General features: G+C 45.8%; 1 protein-coding gene across 1 annotated transcript; it reads left to right on the forward strand.

Moving 5' to 3' along the window:
- The first annotated feature begins 730 nt into the window (after window positions 1-730).
- Window positions 731-10,639, forward strand: xpot (exportin, tRNA (nuclear export receptor for tRNAs)). Its single transcript, XM_080886134.1, has 24 exons — window positions 731-844; window positions 2,550-2,703; window positions 3,455-3,537; window positions 3,613-3,669; window positions 3,855-3,924; window positions 4,056-4,274; window positions 4,527-4,711; window positions 4,795-4,963; window positions 5,440-5,676; window positions 5,812-5,850; window positions 5,934-5,996; window positions 6,071-6,195; window positions 6,273-6,417; window positions 6,497-6,711; window positions 7,733-7,802; window positions 7,874-8,112; window positions 8,201-8,486; window positions 8,571-8,760; window positions 9,050-9,166; window positions 9,289-9,404; window positions 9,484-9,531; window positions 9,614-9,685; window positions 9,981-10,037; window positions 10,120-10,639. Exons 2-24 carry the CDS (start codon window positions 2,617-2,619, stop codon window positions 10,144-10,146), a joined length of 2,916 nt encoding a protein of 971 aa, XP_080742260.1. The 5' UTR covers window positions 731-844; window positions 2,550-2,616; the 3' UTR covers window positions 10,147-10,639.
- The last annotated feature ends 932 nt before the right edge of the window (window positions 10,640-11,571 follow it).

The raw sequence follows: 11,571 nt of genomic DNA on the forward strand, positions 1-11,571 counted from the left end.
CTGACAGCTTCACTGAAAAAATACATAAATAAATAAAATTAAAAAATCAAGAAAAGATTGCACAAACAGAGGAATTAAAATGCTAATGAAATGTTCAAAATTAGAGTTAGGGTTCACTTGTTGGATCACTTGTTTTTCTCAGTCCACTCCTTTTGAATTGATGCGTGGAGCTGGCTACAGCCGAGGGGAATTCAATTAGCACATTTGACGGTAACTGTAGTTAAACTTGGGATGCTTGCTGAGAACCCAATTTAGACTTCGTGATTAGGACTGTCTTGTTACTGGGAAACATTTTTATTCACAAATGCAGACATTTCAAAGCTAAACCATGTATAAACAGATGGCTGAATGATCTTAAACTCTTGAGTAAGTTGCTAAAACATGTAAATGACAAGAAAGCCTGTAAACTTGTTGTACTATTCAATAAGTTCAGTTTATGTTCAAAGGAGGCCTCTCTATTTGAGATGTGGATCGTGATTTCCCTTTTTATTCTCATGGTCTATGCCTATACTCTCAGATTTTACATTGCTCTTTCTTTCTTTCTTTCTTTCTTTCTTTCTTTCTTTCTTTCTTTCTTTCACTTTTCTTTTTCAGTTCTTTTTTTATCTTGTAGTAATGCTCAACCGTAACAACAACAGTTTGTTTTTGATAAAGATCATTAAAAAAATAAATAATTAAAAAAATGTGCACGTTTTGCTGACGCAGTGACGGCGGACCCTCTTCCGGGTCACGCGCGGTGAGCCGGAAGTGATCGTGCGCGGACACGCTTCGTGCAGTGGTACTCCCGGCGGCTCTGTAAGGCGCTGACGGAGAAGAACCACCGGAGGAGGACGGTTTCATTAAGGTAGGATCCCATTCTTCTTCTCCCCTCTGAGCTCTGTCTGTGAACTGCAAACGGGGCTGAGGCTTGCTGAGTTTTTTTGCGTGAGGCTTAAGTTGCTGTGGAGCTCGCGGAGCCGCGGGCAGGTAGCCTCACCGGGCCGTCATAAACCGGGGAAGAACCTCCCTCGGCTCCATCCGCTCCCCCGCACCGTCACAGCCGATCTAATTAAACACCTTCGGGTGAAGTCGGCGGGGTTTGGTTGAGTTTCAACCATGCGAGGAGCGCCCTCCGCCCGCCCGCGAGTTCAGCGGCTAGCAGGCTAGCTGGCGTTAGCAGCTAGTTTGTTCCGATGTGAAGGTGTTAGCTCGGAGCTAACTGACGAAGGTGGGCTTCATCCAGGAGCTGCGACATGGAGATATCCGCCTGGGGCTCAGGTGTTCGGTAGAGATGAGACCGTGTGCTGTGGGTGGTGTTTCGGTGTAAACATGGAGGCTGGAGTATTGGCCCCGTGTTGCATCACCCTCGGTCTCCGTCGTCCACAAACGCCACCCGAGCTGTCACTGCGGGCAAGAGCACTGCCAGCTCACCTGGACTGACTATCAGCTGGACACCTATTTACCTGTCATAGTACATAGCCAACGTAATTCAGTCTGTAATTTTGATTACATCTGGTTTTATAAGAACGCTGGACAAATTCTCTAAATTGGGCCAAAAGTGAATGGAGTCTGGTAGAGAAATGCCCGTTTTCTACAGCAGATTACCCATGTGTTATTACTGTACAGCAGTGTACACCTACTCGACCACGTACTTGGTGAATTAAAAAAAAACGAAGCTAATAAGGTTAAGAAGAGCACCCAAACCTTTCTTTATTGAAATATAATAAAAAGTGAATGGAGTTTGGTAGAGAGGCGCCCTGTTTATCCAGCTGTGTTAATAATCAACTTAATCATCCCACCCTTGCTCACATGTTTCACTGAAACTACAACCTAGATCTGATGTGTTTATCATCACTACAGTGCAGAATCAAATTTCCACTAATCTGATAAAAAGGGAATGGCCTTTGGAAAGAGCCACATCTCTGGAGCCTTTCTTTTTGAGTTATTACTTTTATCTGACAACATCAGTCACATACTTTGAGTCTTTTATTCATTACATTTGTATTTACAAACAGCAACAACAAGTCTTAAGTACACAAAGGAAAGAACAACGGACAAGATTAAGAAAAGGGATAGAAATAAGCAAGAAGAGGCAGAAAAGGAAGAGGAAGAGTTTTTAAAATGGAGGAATCAAGGGGAGAAGGAAGGAAGTAGGATATGAATGAGGGAATATAACTAAAGTAGGATGAAGGAAAGGAAGGACAAATTAAAATAAATAAAACTTTAACGGCACTAGGATGGGAGCAAGAGATGAAAAACAGAGTTTTTAACTAAATGTGATGTGTGGTTTTTTTTTTGTTTTTTTTTTTAATGGAGTCCATTCACTTTTTATTTAATGGAGTCTGTATGTTTTCCTGGGATTTCTGATTATTCACTAAAAATAAGTCTCTTGTGCTTCTTTAACTGTAACCTTAATAACTCTAAAGCTGATCGTGTTTCTTTGGCTTCTGCTGAAACAGTTTACCTGAACAAATGACACCTGAAACCTGTAACTGCCCTTAAATCATCTAATTAATCTGCTTCAATCTCACTAACCTGTGCTGTGACAATCGTCTCTTTCCTTGCTGCAGATGAGAGAGTTCTGGCCGGCAGCAGCAGAGAGGAGTGAACTGGCCTTGGAGGAAAGCTAACCCACGAATGGCCTGCCAGTCTGTCGCTGTAGTCATGGACGAGCAGGCCCTGCTGGGGCTCAACCCGAACGCCGATGCCCGCTACAGGCAGAGGGTGAGGCACTACCACACATCGCCACTGATACCCCCCACCCACACACCCAAAACAGTCACAAAAATCAAGCAGGATGGGTTTACAGATGCATGAGTTGAAAATGGTTCAAAGATGACACGTCAGGAGCTGAAAGTAGTAAATCTTACTCAATGTCACGGGTACTTTAACAGAAGTAACGCAGCAAAAATGAGGTTAATCAGTGGAGTGAAGGAAGAGTCTGGGTACTGAAGCTTCAGGTTGTTCAGAGGATCTGGAGGAATAATCACGAGATCAGGTTTAAATCTCTGCTAGAGAACGAGGATGCTCTGCACCATGAATGCATCCGGCCAGCCTGACAGATTATCTGCCACTTTCACTTCATCCTGCAGATGTTTACAGGTCTTTTCTCACTGTGTTTGTGTTTGAGCTGGTACAAAACTGCATTTAGTCATACTTAAACACGCTGAAGACACTTCTGTTGCTCCGTTTCAAAGATGAGACACAAACCACACGGTGCAGAGCTTCCAGAAACACGACTTCTTAGTTAAAGACAGCGTTCAGGTGCTGAACTGGCCTGCTAAAAAAACATCTGGAGCTCCATCAGCGTCCAATAGAAACAAGATAAGCAGAGCACACTCAGATTAAAACCTGACATCAGCACCAGTAAACCCTCTGCGGATGTAAAGGTGCAGGAGAGGAGGAGGTGTGAGAGCTGCTTGAGTAGAGCAATAGCTGGTGATGTCATTGATGTCGCCCTTCTGTGTATTTCCAGGCTATCGCTTACTTCGAGCAGCTGAAGGAGTCTCAGGACGCTTGGGAGGTTTGTGCTGAGGCTCTCGCCAAAGGGATTTACAGGTGAGTGCCCCGCCCACACACCACAGGTGTGTTAGAGTCGTACCTGCAGCTGTTAAATGCATTTCTGTGTTTCAGTGATGACCACGTCAAATTCTTCTGCTTCCAAGTCTTGGAGCATCAGATCAAGTTCAGGTGAGAAAGAAGCTTCTTCACACGTGATCACATGATGAGTATTACCTGCTGGAGCTGCTCTCACGTGTGTGTGTGTGCGTGTGTGTGCGTGTGTGCGTGTGTGTGCGTGTGTGTGCGTGTGTGTGTGTGTGCGTGTGTGTGTGTGTGTGTGTGTGTGTGTGCGCGTGTGTGTGTGTGTATTACAGACATTGCAGTTTGAGTGCTGTTCAGCAGCAGCTCATCAGAGAGACTCTAATGAAGTGGCTCCAGTTTCAGGTATGTCACAACTTTGTGCCAGTTTAAACATCACAGTAATTTTCACTGTTTTAGTGGTGCAGATTTGAGCCTCGCTCACATCTCCTCACAGACTCGCTGTCACGTCTTTCGTCTCTTCCTCTTCCCCGCAGCTGATGAACACTCAGCCCGAGAAGGCCTTCATCAGGAACAAGGCAGCACAGGTGTTCGCCCTCACCTTCGTCATGGAGTACATGACTCTGTGGCCCAAGTTCTTCTTCGACATCCTGTCCCTGGTGGGTCTGAACCCCCACGGAGTCGACATCTACCTGAGGACACTGATGGCCATCGATGCCGAGGTGGTGGACAGAGACATCCTGCACACGCCGGAGGTCAGAAAGCGGATCATGATGGGAAAACTTTTGGTGGTGTTTTATATTTGTTGCTGAGTTAGAGAAGGAGAGCAGGCTGATGTGGGAGGAAGAAGCCTCTGCAGGAAAGGAAACCCGCAGAGCTCTGGCCCACACGTTACTCACAAAAACAGACTGGTTTCTAAGGAAGAGTGGTCACATGACCCAACAGGAAATGTGTCATAGGAAGCGTTTGTAGCTTTGGTGATGATTTCGCTGCATGTATTCCTGCAGGAGACTCGCAGGAACACGCTGATCAAAGACAGCATGAGGGAGCAGAGCATCCCCAGCCTGGTGGAGTCCTGGTTCCAGATCCTGCAGACGTACCAGCAGTCCCACCCCGAGCTCACCTGTCAGTGCTTGGAGGTGGTCGGAGCCTACGTGTCCTGGATCGACCTCAACCTCATCGCCAATGACAGGTCAGAACAAGCACGGGGAGAGGCGTCGTATACATGATTTCTGACCCTTGGCCATCACGTCTCACCTGTTTTTGTGTTTTCAGGTTCGTGAACCTGCTGCTGAGCCAGATGTCCATGGAGGAGCTGAGGGAGGAGGCCTGCGACTGCCTGTTTGAAATCGTCAACAAGGGAATGGATCCAGTGGACAAAACCAAGCTGGTAGAGTCTCTGTGCCAAGTGCTACAGTCAGCAGGCTTCTTCAACGTGGAGCAGGTTAGAGTTACCATGGATACAAGGAACACGCCCATCACAGCCACAGAGGCTCACGAGGGTCCTGAAAATGTCTGACAGTGACTTAAAGCACCGTTCTGCTGTTTTTATAAATATTTCCAGCTGTGACTTAAATGTAAACATGAAACATTTCCATTGTCCATCCATCATCGTTGTTCACAGCCTGTCCAGAGCTAATCAAAAGACACCAAGTGAAGAATAGCTGCTGTAGATCATCGTTTAACACAAGAATATTTTACTTAAAGGAAAAAAGCAGCAACACTGAGGCCTCAGTTCTACAAAAACTCAGTGTTTATGAAAGGAGGATTTGGTGTTTGTGGTCTGACAGCTGGTTCGTTAAACATGTATCAGTTTAAAAATTGATTTTGTTTTCTTAAGTTTGCAGCGCTGAACTGTTCCTGCAGAATGTGTTTCCGTTACAGCTTCATGTTTATGTTTCCTCTTCCTGTCCCCTTTAGGAGGAGGATGTGGACTTCCTGGCCAAGTTCTCACGGCTGGTGAACGGCATGGGTCAGAGTCTGGTGCTGAGCTGGACCAAGCTGGCGAAAACCGGCAACGTGAAGGACGCAGCGGAGACGCTGCAGGCCGTGGAGGCCAAAGTGCCTCTGCTGGTGCAGCTGCTGGTGCACGAGGATGACGACATCTCGGCAAACATCGTGGGCTTCTGCTACGAGTACCTGCACGTCCTCAAACAGGTGAGGCTTCTGAGGCCCGGGCAGCTTTTCTAACTTTTAGGAACAAGTTTAAAAGTGAGAACATGTTAAAAATTAGGGACCTTCGGATCTCACAGCAGTGGTTTAAAATGTTCTGAGGTTGTTTTCTGTTCATAGCTTCCTCAGCTGACGGACCAGCAGAAAGCGAACATCGAGGTGAGTCTCTGAGCGCGCTCAGTGCATTCTCACGTCTTTATCTGAGGGCAAATCATTAAAAAGTTTTCTCGCTGTCACCATAGGCCATCATGCTCGCTGTAATGAAAAAACTCACGTACGATGACGAGTACAACTTTGAGAACGAGGTGAGTTTCTGTTTCTTCCTCTGTGAGGGCGGGGCAGAGCGGCAGGCATTACACCTGCTGTTGTTGTTTCTCAGGGCGAGGACGAGGCGATGTTTGTGGAGTACAGGAAGCAGCTGAAGATGCTTTTGGATCGACTCGCTCAGGTTTCACCGGAGCTGCTGCTGGAAGCCGTCCGCCGCGTCTTCACCAACACGATGCAGTAAGAAATGTTTTGATTTGTTTAGAGAGGTGGGAAAAACGCAGCTGCCATGTTTCAGCTGTAATATCTCCTCTTAGGAACTGGCAGACAGCACCCTTCATGGAGGTGGAGGTCGCCATCAGGCTGCTCTACATGCTGGGTGAGGCCTTACCGGCGGCGCATGGTGCCCACTTCTCTGGAGACACGGCCAAGACGAGCGCCCTGCAGGACATGATGAGGACGGTGAGTCACATGACCGCTCGGCTGTGGTTCGGCGCCTGTGCGGCAAAATTTTAAACGCGTTTTCTTTTTGAACCCTTAGCTGGTTTCCTGCGGTGTCAGCAGCTACCAGCACACCTCCGTCGCTCTGGAGTTCTTTGAAACGGTTGTGCGATACGACAAGTTCTTTATCGTGGAGCCACAGCACATTCCTGGCGTGCTGATGGCGTTCCTGGACCAGCGAGGCTTGAGACACAACAGCCCGAAGGTCCGCAGCAGGGTGGCCTACCTGTTCTCCAGATTCATCAAAACCCTACAGTGAGTCCAGCTTCACTTGCTGCACAATATCACATGTTTCAGTTTCCAATGGCAAGCCGTTGCCATTGGAAGCCATGTGATGCCGTTGATGCGGCAACAGGCTTCACAAGTGTGCGCTACACCAAGAATAACTCCACCACAACAAAATGTGATGTTTACACAGAAAACAGCAAAACTACAACCTGAGAAAATATTGTTTCATAAACTCTTTGAGCTGTACCAGCTTCTTTTTAACGTAATAAAACAGAAACTACAGCTGTCGTTTCGTTCACAGTAGCCATGGAAACACAAACTGTTAGATCAGATTTGTGAGTTTCTTGTGGTTGCCAGCAGGTAGATTAACAGCAGTGGTGAGTCCACACATCACAAACATTTGGGACGAGTTTTATTGTCGTGTGGACGACAGCGTCCGGAGGGGGACGCACTGAACATGTGCAAACTTTTGTAAAACTACATGTCTAGCCATGTTTTTAAAAGATAATTTGTAATATTTAGTCTTTTGAAATCAGATGATTCTTTTTCTTTCTATATTACCACAAAGACAAAAAAGACATGAAACGTGTGAGCAAGTTGCCCTCTGATGCTGAACCTGTTCATAACTCAGGCTGGAGTCGGTTTCAGTGGTTTATGATGACGGTTTCGATCTGTCGGCTTTATCAGGTTTTGACCTCCAGCTTTCACTGGTGTGGCTCTCAGCTGTTTATTTATTAAGATTTCTAACCTCCGCTGTGGTCATGAGTAGAAAGAATGATGCTAAGGAACTTAGCCTCAATCTGGAAGGCAGAGTGAGGTGGATCTGACCAGGAGGCCCCCTCAGTGAGGCCTTAAGGCCCCGAGGCGTCTGCTCAGGCTGCTCCATGACAGAAATATAGAATGACACTCATTACAGTCGGATGTGAATCTAATGTAGTTAATGAATCCATGAACGAAGAGTCTGATTTAAGAAAGAACATACGAATGATTGAAAATACGCTCAGTTGACTTTAAAACCCAGTGTTCGTTTACCGCTCTCTGTTGGCAGTAAACACATGAATGCCTTCGTCGAGGACATCCTGACGAGGATTCAGGACCTGCTGGAGCTCACTCCACCTGTGAGTATCACAACACCGCCTCTTCTTGCTGTTTCCTCCTCCTATACTAACTCATGCATTTCTCTGTCTAGGAAAACGGTTTCCCGGCACTCCTGACCAGCGACGACCAGCTCTTTATGTTTGAGGCAGCCGGCATCCTCATCGTCAACAGCGAGAGCCCTGTGGAGAGGAAGCAGGCACTGATGAGGAGCCTGCTGACACCGCTGATGGACGCCTTCCGCCTGCTACTCACCAAACTCCCCCAGGAGACTGAGGAGGAGCGTCAGACCGCCCTCGCCGACTGCCTGAGTCACGCCGTCGGCTTCGCCAGGTAAGAATCCATCAACGATCTATTTATTTATTATTCTGTCCATCGCCACGGCGTGCTACTCACCTCGCCACCGTCTGTGGCATTTCAGCCGGACCAGCAAAGCTTTCAGCAACAAGCAGACAGTGAAGCAGTGTGGCTGCACCGAGGTGTACCGGGACTGCCTGCAGGCCTTCCTGCCCGCACTCAGCTGCCCCGTGCAACGGAGCGTGCTGCGCAGCTCCGTCCGCTCGTTCCTGCACCGCATGATCATCTGCATGGAGGAGGAGGTGCTGCCCTTCGTCCCCGCTGCCTCAGAGCACATGCTGAAGGACTGCGAGGCCAAAGATCTACAGGAGTTCATCCCGCTCATCAGCCAGATCACTGCCAAGTTTAAGGTAAGCCGCCGCTGAACCAGCACCAAACCTTCCTGCACACTCTGACTCGCCATCCTTAACAAACTTCTCCTGTTGCCACGGCAGCGGCAGGTGTCTCCCTTCCTGCAGCAGATCTTCATGCCCCTCGTCCTTGCCATCTTCGAGGTTCTGGCACGCCCGGCAGAAGAGAACGACCAGACAGCGGCACTGGAGAAGCAGATGCTGAGGAGGAGTTACTTCAGCTTCATCCAGACCATCGCAGGAAGTGGGATGAACGAGGTGATGGCCAATCAGGGTGAGCGCCACTCAGCATGCCAAGAAACACGTAGACACAGAAGTAGGGTCTGAACCTCACAGGGGAGGGCTCATTCAGGGAAAGGAAGCATAGAAGGAATGAAGGGAAAAGGAAGGAGAGAAAATGGATTAGGAAAGGAAGAAGGGAAGGAATGAAGGGAAAAAAAGAGATGGTAGGAAGAAGGAAACAAATGAGGAAAGGAAACAAGAGGAGAAAACGGTCCAGAATATTTTTTTCTTATTATACTTAAAATGAAAGAACAGGCCAAAGTTAAATGTTTTGTTTCCAGGGGCAGAAAACATGGAGCGCATCGTGTTCACCATCATTCAGGGCGCTGTCGACTTTCCCGACCCCATCGCGCAGAAGACCTGCTTCATCATCCTCACCAAACTGGTGGAGCTGTGGGGTGAGTCTGAAACATGACCTCGACAGGAAGTCGTGTCCTGTGAGCAGGAAGCTCGTTTTCTGTCGCTCCCTGCTGGTCAATACAGGGTGTGAGCTTCACTCTGAGCTCTTCTTCTTCTGCAGGAGGTAAAGACGGCATGGTGGGCTTCCCCGACTTTATCTACAAACACATCGTCCCAGCCTGTTTCCTGGCTCCCCTCAAACCGACCTTTGACCTGTCAGATGCACAGACGGTCCTGGTGAGTTTCTTTAATTCCACCTTTAATAAAAGAAAAATCGCGTTTTGGTGACAAGCCTCAACTGTTTTCTTTTTTTCAGGTTCTGTCGGAGTGCGCTCTGACACTGAAGATGATTCATCTCAAACGGGTAAAAATGTGTTTTTGTGGTTGACCAAGCTTTGTTATGTGTCACCGCGCTTCCACTTGAACACGTGCTGTTTTTGTTTCAGGGACTCGAATTCATCCAGTTCTTGCAGCAGGAGTACCTGCCATCACTCCAGGTGGCACCGGAAATTTCACAGGTCAGAAAAGCTTAAACCCTGACGTCCAAAAATACCTCGAGACGTGTTCCTTTATTTATGTTCAGTTTTATTCATTTCAAAGTGTTTCTTTATTTAAATATGTTTAATAATTTTGTTCTTGCATTTTTTTTCCCGCCCTTGATAGTTTCTTGTTGGTATCGTAATATATAGTTTGACCCTGCTGACTCTCCGTACTTTGGACGAACTGTGGTTGAACGTTACCTAGTGTTTGACGTTGGACAGGTGGGTGTGTCAGAAAGCCTGCTAACAGTTTGTCTTTTCTTTTATCCATCAGGAGCTCTGCCAGGTTCTCCAGCAGCCTGACGTCAAAGTCCTGAAAAACTACATTAAGGTACGAGTTGTTGTTCTTTCTTGGTTTACGGCCGAGTTCACCTGTTTCATTTCTACTGATGACCTTTTTTTTATGTCAACAGGCGTTCTTCCAGCGAGGAAAACTGTAGGGAAAAAACCTGGAAGTTCACGGGGACTGAAGGACTCTTCACAGGAAGTGGTCATACTGCCACTCAACAACTGAAAAATACAGGACCTTAGCATAGGCGCTGCTCTTGCACTTAGAATTAAATGCATAACAAAGCCCAGCTTGTCTAAGTCGGGGAGGCGGAACGAAGCCTGGTGAAACCCCTCCCTCTGAGATCAGCAGATGTGCAGGAGCGCCACGTCTGCTCAGAAACGTGGAGAACTTTGTGGACGCCATGAGGAAAGGGCTTTTTTTTTTTTTTTTTTTCCTTTTTCAGGAGAGGATGCCTCTTGTCGGGAAAAGATTGGGTAATTATCCTCAGTGACCTTCTAGGTTAGAAGAATCGATAGCTTTACACTCACATTAGAAACCACATTTCAGAACAGGCTAGACTGAGTTTTATAAGAAGGAAGAATAAAAAGGGCTGACGCATTATTCTTATTTAAAATGTGGCTTTTTGTTTTGTTTTTTTTAAACATACATGCTGAGGATTGCACGGTTGGTTTTAGGTTTGAAGTGAAACGTTACAGCCCGACTCGATCTGCAGATCAAGTATTATCTTGTTACCTGATCAGACAGAGATCCTCGGCGTGGATTTTAAAACCGAAGACGTGACGGAAATAGACACCACATTTTTGTTTGCTGGAAGTGGCTGACTTTTTTTTTTTTTAATTTCAGATGGAAATGAAAATGCAATGGAGGAACAAAGTGTAAATAAGAGAATAAGATGTTAAAAATGTAAATAAAATTCCTAGGTTTAGTTTCTTTTTGTTTTTTAAATATTCATTCCCATCTGGAAACCATGTGCGGAGGCCCATTTATGCCAGGGAAAAAATGTAATATAAAAGTGAAAGTTTCCGATTTGTGGCATCAAAAGTTTATACAAAAAATTAAATATGCGTTCTTAAAACTTTTTGTTTATAAATCAATGGAGTATTCAATTAAATTCACTTTCAGAATGAACATTTTATTCCAGGTATTTTCTTATAAATGCAACTTGCTGAGTATTAACACAACTTTGTATTTGTTTTTTGAATTTTCTTTTTGGTTACCTTATGGGGACTCAATGCGTAAAAATTTGGTTTCCATAATTTCATAAAAAGTGAATATTTAAACTTACTATAAAGCGTGACTTTAAAGTAAAACTATAAATTTCACCGATGAAACTTTTATACAAAACATTTGACCCACACCATTAGTTTTACTACTTCAATACAAAAATCATGTAAATTAATCAGTACATGGTTATATTTATTATTGCACTGACACATCTTTAAAAAAAAAAACATTTCGTTTGATAAATTTAAAAATTACAATTTGCAAAGGTTGCAAGTTACTCTGTTGTGACTTAAAAGCTTGCTGTGGCTTTTTGTTTGGGTTTTTTTCTCGACCTTAAAGTCACAGTTTT

The sequence above is a fragment of the Rhamphochromis sp. 'chilingali' genome (genome assembly GCF_963969265.1).
Source record: "Rhamphochromis sp. 'chilingali' genome assembly, chromosome: 7".
NCBI classification, from domain to species: Eukaryota; Metazoa; Chordata; class Actinopteri; order Cichliformes; family Cichlidae; genus Rhamphochromis; species Rhamphochromis sp. 'chilingali'.